Genomic DNA, 19,824 nt, shown 5'->3' on the forward strand with positions numbered 1-19,824 from the left:
GGGGTCCCGGGGGCCAGGGCCTGACACAGACTTATTGGATTTCACGGTGTTTTGCTGAGAAAATAATTAAATTATCATATTTATGATGGAGCTGCCATGGCCTCTGCCAACCACTTGGAACAGAAGGGTCAGGACTGGGGGGAGGGCAGGGAAGGGACCCAGTCTCTGGCCCCATAGCCCATCTCTCTCCCAGCTCCCTCCTCAGGGAGTTGACCCCAGGCCCAGAGTAAGCATCTGCTGTTCCCTCCAACCCCAGGCTGATAATGGAAGGTCTGGGCTGGAGGCAGGGACAGGAAATGGGAAAGAGGCTGAGTCAAGGCAGGTCGTAGGTCGGGACTGCTAAAACCTGGCTCCTTTCACACACACTCCCTTACAGCCTGCAGGGCCTGAGGGGGCTGGGAGGGCACATCTAGCCCAATTCCCACATTACCCTCAGCCCGGCTCCAGAGAAAGCACATCTTCCTAACTGCTCAGCTCTGATGCTCTGAAATCCTGGGCTCTGTCCCAGACCCTGGTGCTGATAACAAGGCCCCGGCACCCTGCCGCCTGCCACCCCTGCCTGCTGCCAGGACCCCCTCCTCCCTCCCACCCACGCCCTGCCCCCCCATTCTCTTTGGGTAATTAGATTCCTCTCAATTAGCAGATTACGATCATTACCAGCTCATCTGGCAACTAAGCTCCGCACCCACAGCTGGGGAAAGGGGGGGGGGGCACCAAGAGGGGCACACGGGGGTCACGGGCAAACATGATAGATGGTTGGGTTTCTCTGGGGCTTCAGGAATGTGGAGAGGACTAAGACCTCCCAAAGGGCAAAGTTGGTGGCGGGAGGTGGCCAGGGCCCCTCCTCTCCCAGCACCAGGGGCCCCACTGTGCTGCAGGTACCAGCTTAGTTAGGTCTGTCCCGCCTGCCAGGGGAGAAGACAGACACCAACCAGGCCTCGGGAGGGGACAAACCCCCACCCAGCCAAAAGCCAGGCGAGGAACAGATGGAGCTGGCAAAGCGGAAAACAGGCTGGGGCCGGGCTGGGCAGAAACTGAGGAAAGCAACCACCGGCTGATCCAATCTCAGGCCTGTGGCTCTCAGTCTGTGAGCCCACGGCCAGCACCCCACGGCCCCACCGAAATCCTTCACCCTTCCCTTCAGAATCCTTACACTCAGAGCCCAAGCCAGGGCCAACGAAGAGGAACAGGAAGGCTGGCAAGCTGGCCATGCTGGGGTGGGGGTGAAGGCAGGGGCCAGGCAGGCTGGGAGCCTTGGGGGCCTTCCTCCCTAGCAGCGAGAGAGGCTAAAGGCACTGGGAGGGGGAGATTTACCAGGGCTCCAGATTCATTATTCATGAGCCGGCAGCGATGACTCCAATTTAAATGCTAATGTGGGGGGGCCTGACTCAGCTGCCCCCCTTCCACCCCCACCCCCAGCCCAGGCACAAACGGGAGTCCGTGCTGGCTCCAAGGTTCACGGGGGTTTATTAGGGAGCAGAGAGGGAGGCCTGGAGTCTCCCCAGCCACCCGGCCACCCACGTTGCTCCCCGACATGTGAAGATCCTGCCTGGCTTCCTCCGGTCTTTTTGGACAGAGGCTGGCCATGCAGGCAGCAGCCTCGAGGGGGGTGGGCAGGAGTTGGAGGGGTGCCTTCTGGCAGTCCCCCTCAGAGGATGATCTGGTTGGTAAAGCTGCGGCTCAGCTCCTTGTGTGGCAGAACAATCGAGTTCAGGATGAGCACCTCAGCAGGGATCCGGACGCGGCAGCCTGCAGGGGGGACGAGGGCACCAGGAGGAAGCCATGGGGAGGGGAGACCAGAGGCCAGGAGCTGGGGCCACTGCCATCAGGGAGGGATCCCTCCCTGCCCATCTGTGCCCTGGCCTCTTGCCCCCAGTGACTCAAATCAGGGCCTGGCACACAGCAAGCACTTGGAAAATGTTTGCTAAGGGAGTAAACACGCACGTGTATGTGTGCACGCAAACACACACACACACACACACACAAACACGTGCACGCATGCTCCCCACAGGGCAAAGCCATCACCTGTGGAGGTTTTCCACAGCCGTCTGTCCCCTAGGAAGCCATACCTAGGATGGTGATGGCAGGCAGCAGCTTCCCATCCTTGAAGAGGCTCTCACTGTCCATGTGTGCTCGCGGGTCGTTGGGATTGGGGTCATTGGGGGTACCCTCCACACGGGCCCAGCGCCCCACAGTGCTCCCCCAGCCCACAATGGTGTGCAGAACACACGTGTGCTCCTGCCAAACACGACGGTGTGAAGTGAGGGAGTAGAAGGTGCCAGATGCAGAGCCCACGGGGTTCACCCCTCCCCTCCAGCCTCGGGGTCCCATGCCCTGCCGCATGTGCCTGGGCACCTACCTGCAGCGTGGCTCCATGGAGGACAATGCTCTCTCGGAGCCGCACACCCTCGCCCACGGTCACCCCCTCCCCAATGGAGACATTGGGGCCCAGCTGTGGAGAGGAACACATACTATGACCCCTGGAGGGCCTTGGAGAAACCCAAATCCAAACCCTTCATAGAACAGATAAAGGGAAGGGACCTGCTTGTGGCCACACAATGGGCTGACAACGCAGAGCCCAGCACTCAGCTCAGGAGTTATCTGCACCGCCCCACCCATCCGGACAGCCTGGCCCACTGCTTACCACAGCCGACGGGGCCACCTTGGCCGTTGGGTGGATGTAAACGTTTCCTAGAAGCAGAAGAGAAGACCTGGGGGCAAATACCCTAAACCATATCTGGTTCAGGGAGGGCAGGGATTGAGTCTTCACCTCTGAATCTGAGGTTGGGAGTCATGGCTCAGAGGGTACAGGAGGCTGGGGTGGGGGGCAAAGATTAGGAAGGGGGCAGGGCGGGTACCTCGGATTCGTGGACCCCCTGGGGTGTGCTTGGCCAGGCGTTCTGGATGAGTGAGCTGGTACTGGCCCAGGTAGAGGCGGGAGGCATAGAGGGCTGAGCTGGAGGGGCCACAAAGTGGAACAGGGGTTCAGGGGCCAGCAGGTGCCTACCACCCGAAACTCTCAACCCCCAGGTGCCCCGCTCACCTCCCAGAGGCATACGTACCCTGCAGACTTGATCTGGCTCCAGATACCATCAGTGAGGTGTACATAGATCTGGCCCTGTCCAGCCAGGGCTGAGAACACATCCTGTTCCAAGCGGATGGTGCCTGCCCCTGGCCATAGGCCTGAAGAGTCCTCCCTGGCAGAGAGGAGAAGATGTGGGCATCAGTGCCCCGGCTGAGCTGGCCTGGGAGACCCACACAGTCTCTCAGAGGATAGGAATCTGAGGGAATCCCACCCCCTCTCCAGGTCTGGTCAGATCCTCTCCAAGGGGAGGCTTATGTCCCCGGAGACTCTCCCACTGCCCTTACCCACACCACCCTCCACCCCTAGCTAGGGTGGTATCCCGGGGGATCCCCAGGCATGGACCACACCCCATCTCTGCCCCCTGTCCAAGAAGTTGACCCCGACATACCTTCCCCCCATTTTCCTATTCTCCTCCCCGTCCACTCCTCCCAATCCCACCTCCGGCTACCCTCCCTCTCACAGGATGGAAGGAAACACAGACACTCACCCCAGAGGAAGACAGCTGGTGAGGGCAGAGACAGTCACAGAAAGAGAGGGGGAGAGAGAGATGGTAGAGATGCCAGCTCAGCAGAAACAGACAGAGGCCAGGAGAGATGGAGAGAGAAGCAGAGATGGATGAGAGTGAGAGAGTGAGGCATGAGATGGGGAGCCAGCGGGGAGGAGGGGGTGAAGGGCAGGACCCACGGGGGTGGGGGAAACACGTCCGGGGCCTCCAAGGATGACCTGGGGAGGGGACTGTGCTCAGCAGGACTCTGGACACTATGCTCTGAGGGGAGCGTCAGCCTGAGAGAGAGGGTGTGTGTGTCTGTGTGTGTGTGTGTGTGTGTGTGTGTGTGTGTGTGTGTCTCTCTCTCTCTCTCTCTCTCTCTGCATGTCTCTACACCCAAGCGTGTGTGCACCCAAGTGTGTGTGTTGCCTTCTGTTCTGAAAGACATCTCTGGGACACTTAGGGCTTGAGAGAAATGGACCAGAAGGGGAGTGGGCAGGCAGTGACAGAGGAGGAACCGGGATGGATAAGGAAGAGGGACAGAATGAGGTTAGAAGGGGAGGGACTGGGAAGGCTCAGCTGGGGATGACAAGAGGAAAGGAAAAGGAAGGAGGAAGGTGAGCGGGTAGAGATGGAGCCTGCAGAGACTGGGGTGGGGGCGGGTAGGGGGGGTTACGGGTGGTCTGGGACGGAGTGGTACTTGGGTTACAGGGCCATGGGGCCCGCCTCACAGTTGCCCATCCTGCTGGTTACGCTGGAAGACGTCCCGAAGGGGCTTCAGGGCTTCAGGGGAAAAGAGGTAGATGCCGCAGTTGATGATGTCACTAACAAAAGTGCTGGGTTTCTCCACGTAGTGCAGGACCTGGGGACACAGCAGGCTGAGTCTGGTAGAGGAGGGGCCGCTGCCACCATCCCCTAAGACCTTCTGATCTCCAGGTACTCCCCGCCGCCAGGGTGGTCTTCCTAACTGCAGTCACTGCCCTTCACCTTCAAGAGAAGTCCCAACTCCGTGCCTTTTCCCTCCCAATCCTCCCCACCTCCCAGCAGCCCTGGAGCACAATTCAATGCCGTTGCGCCTGCCTGTGCCTGGAATGCCCTTTCTCCGCTCTTCATCTGGAAAACCCAGCTTTCAAAACCCGGTCCACTCTGCCACTGCCTCTGTGAGTCTGCTCTTGTCCTGCCTCACAGGTGGCTTCTCAGGTCTGGGCACCCGTGGCCTCTGGCCACACCCCACTGTGGCACCTGTGTCATTTGCAACGTTTGATTTTTGCCTGTCTTTCCCACTGACAGGGGGTTCCTGAGAGGCAGGGATTGTATTTCTTTGGCTCTGTCTCTCTAACATCTAGCTAGTGCCTCGCATAAAACTTAAAAACACCCGAAATCACACATATTTATGTGTATGTGTGTATGTCTACCTGCGTGTGCCTGTTTAGATGTATTTTTAATACGAAAGCTTGAGCAAATAAAAGGTCGGTGTGAAAGTCAATTAGGCTCAAGGGCTGGGAGTTTCACAAACAAGGACAGAGAACCTCTGCTTTGCCCTGCAGGCCCCCTACCTGCAAAGCCTTCCAGTCTCCTTCTTCCTCTATGTGAATTTAACTCGGCTCAGACCTTGCCTCTTCCAGGGAGCTCTCCCAGCCCCCACCCAGGCAAGGCTGGGGTGGGCCTCCTTTTGTGTTCCCATAGCACCCTGTGCATACATCTATTGGGGCGCTGAACCCATGGAAATTAACTGTTACCCCTTTGCTTTTTGCCAATCTCTCTAGAACGGATAGAAGATGAACAACCAAGGGTATGCCCACCAGTCTGACAGCACTGGGGCCCCCCCAATAGCATTCCAGCATTCTCAGGGTGCCTGGGTGGCTTAGTCGGTTGAACATCCGACTTATTTCAGCTCAGGTCATGATCTCACGGTTTGTGGGATCGAGCCCCATATCGGGCTCTGCAGTGACAGCATGGAACCTGCTTGGGATTCTTTCTCTCTCTCCCTCTCTCTCTGCCCCTCCTCCACACACGTGTGTGCATGCATGCACTCTCTCTGTCTCTCTCAAAATAACTAAAGTGCTTTTAAAAAAACAGCATTCTAGCATTCTCTATAAGCAGAGGGGTGGGGGAATGAAGACACAGAGTAAGAACCCAGCCAGCCCCCTATCTGCTCTCACCTCGTGTGTCTGTGGATTCTCTACAATGCAGCCGTAGTTGAGGGATTGTGTCCTGTTAGCCTGAAAGACAGACACACCAAAACAATGACCCGCCTGCTCCAGGGCAGCAAGGTCTGTTTTCTTGCTTTCTTTCCCTCCTCTGCAGCACCTGACACATATTTCTGCCACTGACAGGCCTTCAGCAGGGGGAGAACTGACAGCTGCCCTCCCCCTCCCTTCTTTCCAAGCAGCCACAGGGCTCAGGGTCTCCACCGCCACCTCAGCTACTGCTGGGATTTCTGGAACATTTCCCTCTTGATGTCGGTTCCCACTCCAGCTCCCTGGGCTGCCCCTGCCTCCCCGACACCCTGCATTCCAGGAACTTCTCTGGATCACCCCCTTTACACCCTCCAGCCTTCCCAGCCCCCTCACCGTGGTGCCAAGGAGCAAGAAAGGGTGAGGCTGGTGTCTGTAGGCATCCAACATAGCACTCAAGGGGAAGTCGGAACAGACGTCAGCGTTGAGCACGAAGAAGGCCTCAGGGCCCCCAGCCAGGATCTGGTCCCGGAAATGGTAGAGACCACCCCCTGTGCCCAGGGGCGCAAATTCCTGCAGGTACCTGTCCCCAGGGACCCCAGAGCCAGCTCAGTGAGATCAAAGGAGGCAGATATCCTGAGCCTGGCATCTGACCCCTCCTGCTCCCAGGAGTACATCTGCCTAAGGCCAATATACTCAGGGATTCAGAGAGGCCCAAACAAGAATCCTCCCAGTATAGAAGGGTAAAGTCTGGCAAACACCAACTCAACCCACTCACAAGAACCCTGAGGCCTAGGTCACCGTCCCACACCCCCATACTGCACGTGTGCACAAACACCTGACTGGAAGGTTAAACTCCTGCTGGGCAGCCTCTAGAAACCGGGTAAGGGGCTCGTCAGGTTGGTAGAAGCCAATGAGCAGAATCTCCTGCATCCCAGGGACCTGAGAACAAGGGAAGAGGTTGGGAGGAAAAAGAAAATATCTGATAGGAGGGAATGTTCGGGGAACCCCTGGAACAGTCCCAGGACTCCAGAGACCACAGTTTTGGTCTCAGCTGTGGGGCCTCTGGGCACTTACTTTACGACTCTGGCCTGATTTCTCCTCCAGACAAAAAGGAAGTTAGAGGAAGTCTGTCCGTGGTCTTTCAATCTTTTATTATTTTACTATCCCCCCCCATCCCCACACCCACATCTGAAGATCACCCTAGGAAAGATTCTGCCCACCAAGCTGCATGAAAAGATAATCCTTTCATTTCCCCCCATATTTATTATCTGTCAATCTGAGCTTGAGATCAGCACGAGATATGGGTACCATTTATCAAGTGCCTACTTTGTACTAGGCACTTTACCAACCTCATCTCTAAGCTCTGTCAGCCCACAAAGTAGGTTTAATCACCCCATTTGACAAATAAGGAAACTAAGGCTCACAAAGTGGGGAGAAATTTACTCAAGTCCTTATAGCAGGCAGAGACTGGATTCAGATAAACCTCTACCTGTCCCAATGATAAAAGCAAGACAGAAATTAGCTCCATAGTGAGCAACGGTTTGAGTTCTGTGCTTTGCTATCATTAAGGTTCCTCATGCTACAGCTTTAAATGGTCTCTAAGATTCCTGCCTGCTCGCACATTCTGTGCTTTAAAAATAGGAGTGAGGGGCGCCTGGGTGGCGCAGTCGGTTAAGCGTCCGACTTCAGCCAGGTCACGATCTCGCGGTCCGTGAGTTCGAGCCCCGCGTCAGGCTCTGGGCTGATGGCTCAGAGCCTGGAGCCTGTTTCCCATTCTGTGTCTCCCTCTCTCTCTGCCCCTCCCCCGTTCATGCTCTGTCTCTCTCTGTCCCAAAAATAAATAAACGTTGAAAAAAAAATGATAAAAAAAAATAAAATAAAATAAAATAAAAATAGGAGTGAAATCTAACCAAGAAGAGGCCAGATGAGAGACCAGATTAGTAAGGACAGCAGGGCAGTTGCACTGCATAACTCCAAGGGACACCATTCACACAGTCATTTGTAAATGGGAGTCCTTGGAGTTATGCCTGGTGGGAACAAGACACGGTTGGAAAGGGGGACGTACAGCATGAAGAAGATAAGCAGGAAGTGAGGTGGGAGTGGGGAGCCTACGGGGTTACCTGGGCACAAGCCTCAATGTGGTGCTGGATCATAGGGACCCCTGCCACTGGAAACAGGGGTTTGGGCACCTCAAAAGACAAAGGCCTGAAGCGAGTCCCTGAGACAGGAGAGAGAAGCCCATTACAGCTTCTTGCCTCCCTCCCTCTGCCTCCGCTCCACCAACCGCTCCAGCCCAACCTCCCTGCTCCTTTCCCCGGGGCTCCTCACCCTTTTGAGGGCCTCCAATCAGGATCACAGCTTTCAGCATGATGGCAATCGCTACCTAAACCTCAAATCCCAACAGAGAAATCAGGCTCAGATCTCACACCCCAATCCAAGAACCCCACTCACATCCCAAGCAAACCCCAAACCCCAAATAGAAACACTTAGCCCTCTCACAGGATGTAAATCCAAAATTCAATGTAGTCCCTCCCTGGACACAACACCTCACAAATCCCACACATCTGAAATCCCATCCCAGATTCCAACGGACCTTAAACCCCACAGTGGTTTCTCCTAAATCCTGAAATTCACACCTTGCAATTTGATCCAACAGACTTCCCTGTGGCCATAAACAAATCTAGCTAACTCAGAAACTCAGTAATAGACCTCTTAGACCCCAAACCTCAAAACCAAAACCCCAAACCCAATGATTTCCAATTGTTACATTCTTATGCTGTAGATGTTAAGCCCTGAATCCCAAGAGTGAACCCTGAATACTGAATCTCAAATCCTGAGTATGCCCTAGATATTTAACCACAATCCTAAGAGTGAATCCCTAGAAATAAGGTAACACTGATCCGCATCTCATGAATCCCAAGTCCGAGCAAAAACCCTCTATATGCCGAACTTGAATCCTAAAACTAACCTCTAAGTGATGAACCCTGAATCAAAAGACAGATTCCCTTGGCATCTTAAACACGGAATCTACTAGCCCCTGAGTCCCAATACTGGCGACGAGTGCTAAAACTCTGCATTCGGAGGATTGATTGCTGACCCTCTGAACCCTACAACTGACTCCGTCTAACAAACCCTAGCCTTGCTTAGACAGCGGTTGCGGGGCTAACACAAGAGCAGACCTCCGAAGGGCCAGCCGGGACCTCCGAGCAGCCACCGGTCTAGGGGCGGTCCCCTCCCTCCTACCACTTTCGCCACCCCTCCATCGGCTCCATTTACCACTAGGTCCCTTTATTCCAGCTCTGCGGCCAGCTACCGCTTGCTCCTTCCGCGCACGTGTCTTCTCGCGACTCGCGAGAACTCCTTCGCGGAGTATGCCGGGAATAGTAGTTCTTAAGCTCTTGTTTGCCGTAGCCCTCCTCGCTACCCCTCCTTCCAACTACGAAAGAGGAGGGAGGTGGGACTAAAGGGAGAAGAATGGGGCGCGGCCTAGGGATCGAGGGGAGTGGCTAAAGAGAAGGGTGGGGCCTAAGAGGCGAGGCTGGAAGCTAAGATTAGGACCCCGAACTGTCCAGGAACAGGCCCAGGAGTAGCAGTCAAAGTAGAGAACAGGGACACGGAGAGGCGGGGCTAGAGACGAAAGGGGGTGTGGCCAGTCTTGAGATGGGCGTGGCGAGAGCCTCCTACCGCGAGTGGGTGGGGCTTGAGGGACTCAGAAAAAGAGAAGGCGGAGTCATAAGGTCCTCCGACCGTCCGGCTGGTAAGGGAAGGAGCTTCGGTCGTTGAGAGAAACCTTGTCTCAGATTTACAGTCTGTAAAATAAAGCACCGGACCAGTCACTCTCCAAACATTCTGATCCCAACATTCTGTGACCGTGGTGTGTGGGTCTGGAGTAAGCGTGGGATTGGAGTGCAGGGGAAAAGAAACGGCGTCTCCAAAGAACAGAACAGGCGGAGGGTCAGAGAGAGCAGCTTTATTAAGCAAGATGGAGGAGGGTTGTCGGTCCCACCCACCCCGGGGCTTGGAGCCAGGGCGAAAGGTCCGAGCGTTCCTTTCAGGCCACGTCCACTCGTGCGAAGCTCTGGTCCATGCCCAGGCTGTTCTCCACGTACACCTCGTACTTGCCGCTGTCCTCGGGCGTGGCCCGGCGGATGGTCAGCGTCGTGGTGGTACTGCCGATCTCGAAGAACACCCTGGCGGGGAGAGCGGGAGTGGGGAGGGCGGGCCGCGGTCAGGTTACAGGCGCCCGGGGCCCGGCTGGTTAGCCAGCTCTGGTGCTCGCCTCCCGTTCCCCGCCCCCCGGCCCACTCCCGCCGGTTTTCTGGGCCCCGTTCCGCCCCAGCGGCAGGTCCCCGCCCTCGCCTGTCATCCTCCTCGATGTCCTCCCCGTCCTTGGTCCAGCCCACGTCGGGTGCAGGCTCGCCCATGATCTCCGCAGTCAGCGTCACCGTGGCGCCTTTGCGCGCCTTAGTGTTATCCGGTCCCTTTTGAATCTTCGCAGGGACTAGAAGAGAAAGGGCATGCGACCTAGTGAGGGTCCTAGGGGTGAGGCGGGGCAGGGGCATCACCTCCCCAGATAATACCCAGCGCTAAATACGAGATGGATTTAAACTCGCAGTGTGACGCGGGGCAAGCCTGGAGCCTCTCTGTGGCTTCATCTCCTCAGCTGTTAAGCCGGGCTAGCAGCTGCCGTTCCAACTTCCCACGGGGGAGAGGGGGGGACGGAGGATCAAAGGAGGTACTACGCGTGCAAGCCCGGGAATGTTTACACACCTCGGTGCCCTGGAGACAGCTCCACGTAGTGGAAATTGCCCCGGGTTGGAGTCCGAAGACCTGGGCCCTAACTCTGGTAATGCCTCTGGTTCAATGTGACCTTGGGGCCCTGGTGTGGAGTGATGGAAGCCCACTGCGGACTTCTCAGTCTGGGTGGGAAGGGCTCCTGAGGCAGGCGGTGCCCCCAGCCCCATCGGGACTCGGCTAGGCCCAGCGGACCGCGCGCGGCTGGACCCAGTGGCGGCACCTGGAGGTGGTGCCGCTCTGCGTGGTGGCACCCGGGGCGCGCGTACCTTCCACCAGGATGCGCGCCGAGTCGGAGCACTGGCCGAAGGGGTTGGTTACGTTGATGCTGTACTGGCCCAGGTCTGCCAGCTCGCCGTCGCGCACCACCAGGGCGACCACGTCAGGGTCCTCGAAAACGTAACGATACTTGGGCCCGTCACGCAGCTCCTTGCCGTCCTTGCTCCAGCGGATGAATGGGTCCGGGAAAGCCGAAATGCGGCAAGTCAGCTTGGCCGCGCTGCCCTCGATCAGCACCACGTCCTTCAGTGGCTCCAGCACTCGCGGTGGCCCCTTCTCGCGAAGCTCCTTCCGGGACCTATCAGAGAGCCGGCTCAGGGCCCAGAGGTCCCACGACACGGCTCTGGACCGCCGGCACCAAATTCCTCGCCCCCTCCCCCATTCGGTCCACTAGAACTTTGAATGTGGGGATGGGTTCGGAGGGAGCCTGCTCTTGAATTGTTACCCTGATGAAATGATTTATTCTTGTCGGCCACTGTGCCACACCTCACTAACGGCTTTCCCCTAAGTGCAGGGACCCCAGCGGTCCATAACACTGTGCTCAGCTACCACCCCCCACGCAGCAGGGCGCTTTCTGCAGCTCCAGCTCCTCTCCTCCTGAGGGCTCCGGGCTCCCCCTCACCTGTGGCCCCGGTAAGAGGCCTGGATGCGAATGGCTGCTCTCTGGACCTGGGGGTCGTTGATATCCAGGGTACATCCCGGAGGCGGGGCCGCAGCCGCTGGTTTTTTGGCGGGAGCTGCTTTGGACATCTGGGGAGCGCAAAGCAAACATGGGGTCTAGGCTCACACAGAGACTTTGACTTTCAGCCTTTTCCCTGTCAATTCAGAACATCTTGGGGGATGGGAGTGTCTGGGGCTGGTCTGAGGATGGGGACTCACCGCGGGCGGGTCGACTTCGGGACTTGGGTCGACTAGCTGGGTGGGAGGTGGGACAGAGCCCTCCTGGCAGTCACAGTAGGGGCACGAGCAGGTGCTCAGCCCAGGGCCCCGGTTTTATACATCACTCCCCTCCTTGCCTTGTTTGGCCTGGTTGCCCCAAGCCCCCCGGGGACCCCAGCCCCGCCCACTGACCCAAGCGGGCTCCTTATTTAGCCTGAGGATGTGTTGGGATGCTGGCTCAGCCTCTGGGGCAGGCCCGGGGGAGGAAACCCGAGCAGCTCTGGGGTGCACTTCATGTCAGCACCTGGACAGCTGGGCAGCTGGATGCGGCCCCACTCCCTCCCAGGGCAGGGGGTAACCATCCCACTCCTGGGAGGACCAGACAAGGGCCCAGGCTGACAAGAGATTCAGCTCCCAGCTGGGGCAGCTTTATGCTCTGGTCAGTCCCCAGACCGTCAGACAACATGCGCTTCCCAGGGAACTGTCCGTTAAGGGGCACAAGTGTTTGTGGGGGCGTCCCTGAATGACGCTAGAGTAGCGGGGTACTTCGCTGTCCATCCAGCCAATTATGAGAGGGCAGTGTGGCTGTCAGGACCAATCTGGAAGCACTTACTCCCCTGGCCCTGGAAGCCTAGGGTTGTCATTTCCGCGCTGTGCCCCCTGGCGGTCAACTGAGATAAACCTAGAGGGGACGGTAAAGATTTTTGAGAACAGCACCCCCTTCTACCACCCCAGTCCCACTCTCTTCCCTCCATGTGACATGGTAGGGTCTGGCTGGGCTGCACTGTCCCAGGAGATTTGGCATTAATACCAATTCCCCAATTCTAGGTCTGCCCAAGCCCCTTTGGGGTCGTAAACTAGTGCATAGGGGCACCAGACAGCTTGGATGAAGGGGTTCAGTTAACCCTGCTGGGACTTGCCTGGAGTCCAGCCTACCCAGTCCAGGGCACCAGGAAGAGCATTGCTTCCACTCTTTGTAACTGCCCTCCCAGGTGTGGAGCACTGTCACCTTTTGATCAGAGCAATTTTGACACAGCTCTGCTGACATAAATTACCTTTGCTCCTCCGGGTTTGGAACAAGCAGTTCACATGCCATTTTCAATGGAGATGGGAAGGGAGCTCAAGATCAGAGTGGGGACGGGAGAGGAATTTTACCATTTATCAAGATATGAGTTCAGGCACCTCATTTTTATATGAAAACACTTGCAGTGAGTAGGGGATTAAAGATTCTCACAGGCAAACTGTATATCTTCATCGCTAAAATGACAGGTGGGCAAGACGTCTCTGTAGTTCCTTCCAGCTGGCTTGAACATCCTGTTATTTTATGATGATGGGGCTTGCCTCTTCCCTGGGGTTCCTGAGAAGCCAGGGAGGCTGGGCTGGGTGAGGCTGGGTGAAGGTTGTTTGGGGGCACAGCCAAGGGGCCCTCAACCACGATCAGCAACACACCAGTGCTACCTCTCTCTGCTCATGGTGGGAGGAGACTTTAATTCCTCTCACTTTGCCAAGAACAGAGTTTGCAAGGTGTGGAGGAGGTAGGAAACAGCCCCCCCTGGACACAAGGAGAACTGGCTCCCTCCTCCCCTTCACCTCTGGGCAGGGCAGCTCAGTTCTAGGACCCCAGCGACCATCCTGTGGTGCTTCAGGGAGCAGCTAGAGTCAAGGAGCCTCGGCACCCATCAGACTCCCTAGAGTGCCATGGGGACAAGAAGATCCAGCTTGGTGTGCCCCTTAGCTCTAGGAAGATGCTCGTCGGTGGCCCTATCTCAGCCGACACGCCGGCCACAGCCTTGTGCAGCTGGCGCCCCAGGTGCCTGATTGGTGCTCTAACACAAAAGCGTGGAGCGAGAACGTGTCCTGGTTTCCTCTGCGGCCCTTTCATGCCATCATCACCATCTTGCCAATTATCATGATGAAAGCCCTTCTGTTCCAGGGGTCGGGACCAGAGCTGGCCTGTCTCCTGGGCAGACATGCTGGCCGCGCCAGCCTTGGGGTGTGGACTGGTACATTCCAGAGCCCAGTATCCTCCAAGTTGCAATGAGGTAATATGTGACACAAGATGGGGGCCACCAGACTCTGGTTACATGGTAGTGGTGAGGAGTCAGTGGTCCTGCCAGGATTCCAGAAACTTCAGAAGGAGGGGCAGAATAAGGGAAAGGTGAGGGGCCAGGCGGGTCAGGTCAGGAGCCATGGTCCTAAGATGCTAGCTGTTACACCTCAGCTCTCACTGGCCAAGGGCAGGCCGAAATGCCCCTGTCCCAGCACCCCCAGCACCCTGTTCCCCTCCCCCCCTTCATCCCTCCCCATTGACCACACATAGGTCCTGCTGCTTGCCGTTTTTATTTTCCTTGTGACAGACAGACAGACAGCTGCACAGACAGCTGGATGGCTGGGGGGATGGTCAGGACAACACGGGCAATAGGAACTGGATGGAAGGGAAATTTCATAAAAGTCAATAAATAAATAAATATGAATGGGAAGAAGGGTGAAGGCCACAGAGGGGCAGCGGAGACATCCTTGGGCCAGCAGAGTGCTCACAGCTGCATCCACTGGGACAGGAGAGCACTGGCTCCCGTAATCACTGCTTCCAGGCCCCAGTGCTCCAGGTTCTCCTTCTGGGATGCTGGCAGCTGGCCCACCTCACCCCACCCCACCTGAGTCCTCTCCTCTCCCTCCCCCACTTTGCTGCCCTCCCTCACATGCTGGCTCTGGCTCCCTAGCGCCGTCTCCACGTCCTGTCCCCGCTCCACCAACACTCACTTCCAGCCCATGGCCCTGACACGCTGGGCTCCTTCCTCTTCCTCCTCTCCAGCTATTCATATCCTGCTAAGTTGGTTTCCCCCCAGATACATTGTCTCTCCCCCCGCCAGAACCTTCCTAGAGTCTCCTCTCCCTATCCCGTGGCTTCTTTTCCTTGTCTCTTACCCATTCCCTTCTTGCCCCTCTTCCTGCTTCCCTGCTCCCGTGCCCCCACCCCCACCCAGCCTGGCCCATGGGTCTCCCCCTCTGGCTCTGGCCGGGGTGGCATCGGCAAAGCCCAGGGCCTCTGTCCCTGCAGGTCCATGAGGTAACAGCCCGGCTGGATGTTGCTGCTGGTGGTGTCCGAAGCCCTGGGCCCACCCGGCTCAGTAGGGGCCCTGGAATGTCCCGCGGCCTCAGTGGAGCCCCGAGTTGAAGCCCGAGGCCAGGCTGTGGTCCGAGCCGCTAGGGGCTGCCTGGGTAGGAGCGGAGCAGCACCTTGTGACGGGTGGCAGCCTCAGCCCGGCGGCGCCGCTGCTCGCCCAGAAACTCCTTGAGCCGGTTGGTGGTGAAGGTGAGTGTCTGGCGACGCAGCTTCATCAGGTAGGCATCCTGCAGCCAGGGGTGGGCCAGGCAGTCCTGCAGGGAGGGCCGGCTCCTGCCAGGCCGGCCAGGGACAGTGAGCCTGGAAGGCTCCGCCCTCCCACGGATCCAAGTCCCGGTCCTGGATTCACATCCCTCAGCGAGCCAACTCTGGGGCTCGGTTTCCCCATCTCTGGAGCAGGGGCAGTGACTCTGCCCGCCTCACGGGGCTTAAAGGCATCAGTGGTGGAGAGAACAACCATTTAAAAGTAGTGGTGTATTAGTGGTGGCCGGGGAGGAATTGGGGTGGGGGGGGCTTCGGCTCAGGCTTGGCCAGGGTGGTCTGAGGCCGCGGGCAGGTAACGCCAGGTGGGTTGGCAAGTGTGGGGCCTACTCACCAGGGGTGTACCGAGAGGACCTTCCGCAAGAAGAGTGTGGCGCTTTGGGAGGTGTTAGGGTACAGCTGGAAGGCATCAAAGCGGCCCCCCACAATCCGAGCCTCTGTTTCCTGGGGGTCTGGCTCATAGAACGGGGAGCGTCCACTGAGCCTGTTGTGGAGACGGTTCAGTTGATGCATGTGGACCAAAGGTCAGCTCACAGCCCCAGGGGGACGTTAGTGTGGGGGTTCAGAAGGGCACAGTGCTCAGAGATAAGTCTACTGAGCCTGAGCTGGGCGTGTGCATTGTGTGCAGGGGAGGCTGTGAGTGGGGAGAGGGATGTAGGCGGAAGGTGGGTCCTAGGGGCACTCACATGATGTAAGTGAGCACACCCGCTCCCCAGATGTCCGTGGCGGAACCGATGGGCTCTCCCTTCACCATCTCAGGAGCTGACGGGAGACAGAGGCCAAGTTGAACCAGCTTCCTGATGGCAGGGGAGCGGGAGAGACAAGGGAGGCCCCTGGGGGCTGGGGGAGCAGGACAGTGCCCAGGTCACAAGACCATGGGCACAACCAGAGCAACAGGCCCTGGATCCAGCAGGTCGAATGGGAGTTGGGTGGCCCCCAGCGGAGATGTGGGCTGCCTGAGGAATCGGCCCAGGTACTGAATGGTGGGGTCCCCAGAACTGCAGAGGTACTGGGAACCAGGGCCACTAGCTCCCTCGGATCAGCCCTGAGGTAGGACGCCCATTCACAAAAAGCGTGGCCAACACCAAGGTTAAGAGCCTTTGAAATCAGCCTGGCTGGCTCTAATCCCAGGCCTGTCCTTCTAGCCGTGGGACGTTGGCAATGTACTAAACTTGTCTGGCTCTCCATTTCTTCATCTGTAAAGTGTGGCTTGTAGAATAACTCCCAGGAATAGAGATGATGAGCATAAAGTAGTCAGTAGGTAGCTAAACGGTAGCTGGTTTACCTTATGTATATAGATTAATAATTGATCTCCTCTCTGTCCAATTTTATCAAATCCTGGCTCTACCATTTATAAACTGTCTGATATTGGACAGATACTTAACCTCACTGCACCTCTGTTTCGTCTGTAGAATGGGGGTAATGTTATGCCAATCTCTAGGGCTACTGAAAATATAATCCATGGCGGGTGTCTGGGTGGCTCAGTCAGTTAAGCGGCTGACTGTTGATTTCAGCTCAGGTCATGATCTCACGATTCGTGAGTTCAAACCCCGCATCAGGCTCTGTGCTGACAGTGTGGAGCTTGCTTGGGATTCTCTCTCTCCCCCTCTCTCTGCCCCTTCCCAACCCATGCTCTCATGCTCTCTCTCTCTCTCTCTCTCTCAGAAAAAATAAACTTAAAAAAAGAAAAGAGAGAAAATGCATGGAAAGAACCGAATTCGTCGCTCACATATAGTAAGCACTCAATAAATGGCACATACGTGAGTGAAGCAGAGTGAGCCCCGGCTTCCACCCCTCTGGCAGCACCCCAACCCCCGGCTGGCATGGCGCCCTCACCCATGAACTCCAGCGTGCCTGTGCGGTGGCCAAGGGGCCGCAGGGCCTGGGGGTTGTAGGGCTGGGCACTGCCGAAGTCCACAATCTTGAGGGCGTTGTCAGGGGCCAGCAGCAGGTTGTCAGGCTTGATGTCCAGGTGCAGCACGTGGCGGCCGTGGAGGTAGTCCAGGCCTTGTAGCAGCTGCACCACATAGGTGGCCACATCGTCCTCTGAATACCGGAACCTAGGGGGCCCGGGCGGAGCAGGTGACATCCCAGCTCAGCTGCCCCCACTTGCTCCCTGCTCCCCCAGGTCGCCGGGTTACCTGTCGCTGAGCCCACAGAGGAGCTCCCGGTTCCCGCAGCTCTCAGCGATGAGCACAAGGTAACGCGGGGTGATGTAGGCCTCGTGCAGGGACATGAGCCGTTCGTGGTGCAATGTCCGCAGCACTTCGTACTCCTGTAGGACGCGCTGCTTGCCCTCAGCCGCGTAGGGCACGATCTTGGCCACGAATGTCCGCCCGGTGGCGTTCTCCCGGCATGCACGCACTACACCGAAGCGGCCCCTATGTGTGTATGGGGGGGACACCACATGATCAGAGAAGAGGAGGTGGGGGAAGCAGGGACCCCCAGCAGCAAGTATGCAATGGTTCTGAGCGTGGCCTCTGAAGTTCAATCCTAGGAGCCTGGATGGGAGTCTCAGCTCTGCCACTTACTGGCTCTGTGCCTCAGGCAAATCCCATAACCTGTCCAACCTCAGTTTTCCTATCTGTGAAACGGCTGATGATAATAATGCAGTCTCTGTCTGTCTCTCAGGGTTGTGAAGATTAAATGGTATCATATGATTAAAGAGCTTAGCACAGTGCCTGGCAGAGAAAATCTGAATTTAATATGCCAGGCACCCAGATCTCAGTCCCTCCCCAACCCTGCCCAGGGCAACCTGATCTTCTCTCTGAATTGCTGTTCCCCACATCCCACCCACTCCCCCCTCCGTCCTCCGTCCCTTCCCCAGACCCACTTGCCTGGCCTTCTCCTCTAGGAAGGTGTAGGGTTTCTGAGGGGGCCCCTGTCGAAGAGTGGTGCCCTCTGGCCCAGGAGAGCTGGGGGGACCACCCACAGGGGAGGTGACCACCTCCTTGGCCGGGCTGAGGCTTCGCACAGTCACCTTGGTGGGCTCGGGAGGGGGCTCGGGGGCTGGGGGCTCAGGGGCTGGGGGTGCAGACACAAAGGAGGTTACCATATACAGGGGAGTAGAGGAAGACGCTGGTTTAACCCCTTGAGGGGTGGAGGCTGGGGTTGGGGTCCCAGTGTCAGGGATGGAAGACTTGGGCTCACTTGGGGTGGCCTGGGCACTGGGTGGGGCGGGCTCTGCTTGCTGGGCAGCCTGCAGGCCTCTGTGCTTTCGTGGGGGGGTTTGGGGTGGTGGACCCACGGCCTTGAGGGAGGACAAGGCCTGACTGGGGGGTGTTGGGGGACATGAGGGGCTGGGAGCGTCTGACTGAGGGGCTGGGGGAGCAGGAGCTGGGGTGGGAGTCTGGGATGGGGCCAGTGAGGTAGGAGAGTGAGGAGGCGGGGCCCTGGCTGGCCCTGAGGTAACAGGGGCGTCTTGGTGAGCAGCAGATGGCAGAACTGAGGAATCTAAGTGGAGAGAAAGAAAATCATCACCATGGTACCCCCGGGGCAAAACCATAGTTCTCTGGCCACCCCCCGTCCTGTCCCACTGACCTTGTGTGCCCCTGACGATGATCTTCTCGGAAGGGTTGCTGAAAGGCCCTTGCCCAGCACGGTTGGCACAGGCCACACGGAATCTCACGGTCACACCGATTGGCAGGTGGGTCACGTTGTAGTAACAGTCAGGGATGCCTGAGCTCACAGGGTGCCAGGCAGACTCCCCTGTAGGGCAGCATGGGGGAGGGGCTGAGGCCACAGAAGGGGTGGCCCAAGCTCCCAGGGCTATCTGTGAGGAGCCAGGGAGGGCACCTGTCTCCCGGGACCCGTGCACCTCCCAGCTCCCACCCCCTCTTCCGCCAGCCTGCCCCGTCCCTCACCGTCCACACGCCGCTCCAGCGTGTATGTGCAAGGTGCCCGGCTATCTCCTGGCTTCCAGAGCACCAACGCCGTGTCCTGGTAGGTCTGGGGCACCTCAGGAGGAGCTAACTTTCCTGGGATGCCTGGCAAGAGGAAGGGAGCCCCAGTGAGCCCCTGTGCTCCAGCTTAGGGACCCTCAAACCCTAGCCCACCATGTGCCATCACTGCCCCCCTCAGTCCCTGCCCCTAGCTCACGGGCCACAGCCACGGTACAGGAGCTGGTGATGCTGCCCAGGACATTGGTGGCCGAGCACTCATAGAGCCCAGCATGTCGCTTGCCCACCCGGGGGATGCTTAGCAGCTGCCGTCCATCTTTGCAGGACACGATGATCACTGAGGGCTCTGATTGCAGGGACTGCTTGTCTGCGGGCCGGGAAGAGCAAAGGGGGCTGCTGAGTGAGACGGCTCCAGGCCCCCATCCCCAGTTACCACCTCCCCTGAGCATCCCCTGGCTGTGGGACCACTTGCCTGCCCGCTGTCTGTGACAGGAGGGTTCTCCTTACCTTTCATCCATGAGATGTGGGGTGCAGGGCAGGCCGCTGGCAGACAGAGCAGGGTGGCTGCCTCTCCCTCCAGCAGCACCTGGTCCTTGAGTTTGATGTGGAAGACCGGAGGGAAATCTGCAGGGAGGACAAAGACAGCCATGGGTCTGCAGGAACCCCAGCTCACTTACCAAGGAGGGAAGGGAAGATGTGTGTGAGAGCGGGGGCTGCCAGCAGGAAGCAGAGTGAAAAGTTGTCCCTTCCCAGTCAGATGTCATGCCTTTGAGAATTTTCTTTAGGGTATCACCTCCTCTGGGTGTAGAACTAGCTTTTTCTTTCGTTGACTATTG

The 19,824-nt window shown here is 57.7% G+C and overlaps 3 protein-coding genes across 12 annotated transcripts in view; all 3 read right to left on the minus strand.

Annotated features, from left to right (window-relative positions):
* Positions 1–1,450: 1,450 nt before the first annotated feature.
* On the minus strand, positions 1,451–9,114 carry GMPPA (GDP-mannose pyrophosphorylase A). 5 transcript variants are annotated; one of them, XM_047873235.1, is made up of 13 exons: positions 9,029–9,114; positions 8,081–8,141; positions 7,873–7,970; positions 6,588–6,691; positions 6,146–6,332; positions 5,735–5,794; positions 4,304–4,434; positions 3,063–3,197; positions 2,859–2,956; positions 2,645–2,691; positions 2,360–2,452; positions 2,070–2,238; positions 1,451–1,749 (listed from the first exon to the last, which is right to left on the minus strand). In XM_047873235.1, the coding sequence occupies exons 2-13, from the start codon at positions 8,118–8,120 to the stop codon at positions 1,649–1,651; spliced, it is 1,263 nt and encodes a 420-aa protein (XP_047729191.1). In that variant the 5' UTR covers positions 8,121–8,141; positions 9,029–9,114; the 3' UTR covers positions 1,451–1,648. The 5 variants fall into 5 exon arrangements, with proteins under 5 accessions (XP_047729191.1, XP_047729192.1, XP_047729193.1 ...); XM_047873236.1 differs by lacking the exon at positions 9,029–9,114 and adding an exon at positions 8,721–9,021; XM_047873237.1 differs by lacking the exon at positions 9,029–9,114 and adding an exon at positions 8,932–9,019.
* Positions 9,115–9,735: 621 nt separating this feature from the next.
* Positions 9,736–11,575, minus strand: SPEGNB (SPEG neighbor). Its single transcript, XM_047873347.1, has 4 exons — positions 11,448–11,575; positions 10,816–11,123; positions 10,112–10,253; positions 9,736–9,942 (listed from the first exon to the last, which is right to left on the minus strand). The coding sequence occupies exons 1-4, from the start codon at positions 11,573–11,575 to the stop codon at positions 9,804–9,806; spliced, it is 717 nt and encodes a 238-aa protein (XP_047729303.1). The 3' UTR covers positions 9,736–9,803.
* Positions 11,576–14,361: 2,786 nt separating this feature from the next.
* SPEG (striated muscle enriched protein kinase) overlaps positions 14,362–19,824 on the minus strand; it is a 48,930-nt gene continuing 43,467 nt past the window's right edge. For 3 of the 6 annotated variants that reach the window (XM_047870390.1, XM_047870392.1, XM_047870391.1), the window contains 10 exons: positions 19,496–19,612; positions 19,188–19,355; positions 18,953–19,075; positions 18,630–18,797; positions 17,927–18,542; positions 17,231–17,470; positions 16,926–17,149; positions 15,776–15,851; positions 15,424–15,573; positions 14,362–15,101 (listed from right to left, as the gene is read on the minus strand). In XM_047870390.1, coding sequence (XP_047726346.1) covers positions 14,909–15,101; positions 15,424–15,573; positions 15,776–15,851; positions 16,926–17,149; positions 17,231–17,470; positions 17,927–18,542; positions 18,630–18,797; positions 18,953–19,075; positions 19,188–19,355; positions 19,496–19,612 — 2,075 coding nt within the window. In that variant the 3' untranslated portion in view covers positions 14,362–14,908. The remainder of the gene's footprint in view (positions 15,102–15,423; positions 15,574–15,775; positions 15,852–16,925; positions 17,150–17,230; positions 17,471–17,926; positions 18,543–18,629; positions 18,798–18,952; positions 19,076–19,187; positions 19,356–19,495; positions 19,613–19,824) is intronic. The other 3 variants (XM_047870387.1, XM_047870389.1, XM_047870388.1) reach the window with 2 other exon arrangements.

Source organism: Prionailurus viverrinus, chromosome C1, assembly GCF_022837055.1.
Source record: "Prionailurus viverrinus isolate Anna chromosome C1, UM_Priviv_1.0, whole genome shotgun sequence".
Lineage (NCBI taxonomy): Eukaryota > Metazoa > Chordata > Mammalia > Carnivora > Felidae > Prionailurus > Prionailurus viverrinus.

Bases quoted from the DNA above. Each gene is read 5' to 3' on its own strand.
- GMPPA (XM_047873235.1), bottom strand. From the start codon at position 8,120: ATGCTGAAAGCTGTGATCCTGATTGGAGGCCCTCAAAAGG. The intron at 7,971-8,080 runs GTGAGGAGCCCC...CTCCTGTCTCAG, and splicing joins GATTGGAGGCCCTCAAAAGG to GGACTCGCTTCAGGCCTTTG. The intron at 2,239-2,359 runs GTAGGTGCCCAG...CGTGTTTGGCAG, and splicing joins TCCATGGAGCCACGCTGCAG to GAGCACACGTGTGTTCTGCA.
- SPEGNB (XM_047873347.1), bottom strand. From the start codon at position 11,575: ATGTCCAAAGCAGCTCCCGCCAAAAAACCAGCGGCTGCGGCCCCGCCT. The intron at 11,124-11,447 runs GTGAGGGGGAGC...GCTCTCTGATAG, and splicing joins GCCTCTTACCGGGGCCACAG to GTCCCGGAAGGAGCTTCGCG. The intron at 10,254-10,815 runs GTACGCGCGCCC...TTTCTCTTCTAG, and splicing joins GGCGCGCATCCTGGTGGAAG to TCCCTGCGAAGATTCAAAAG.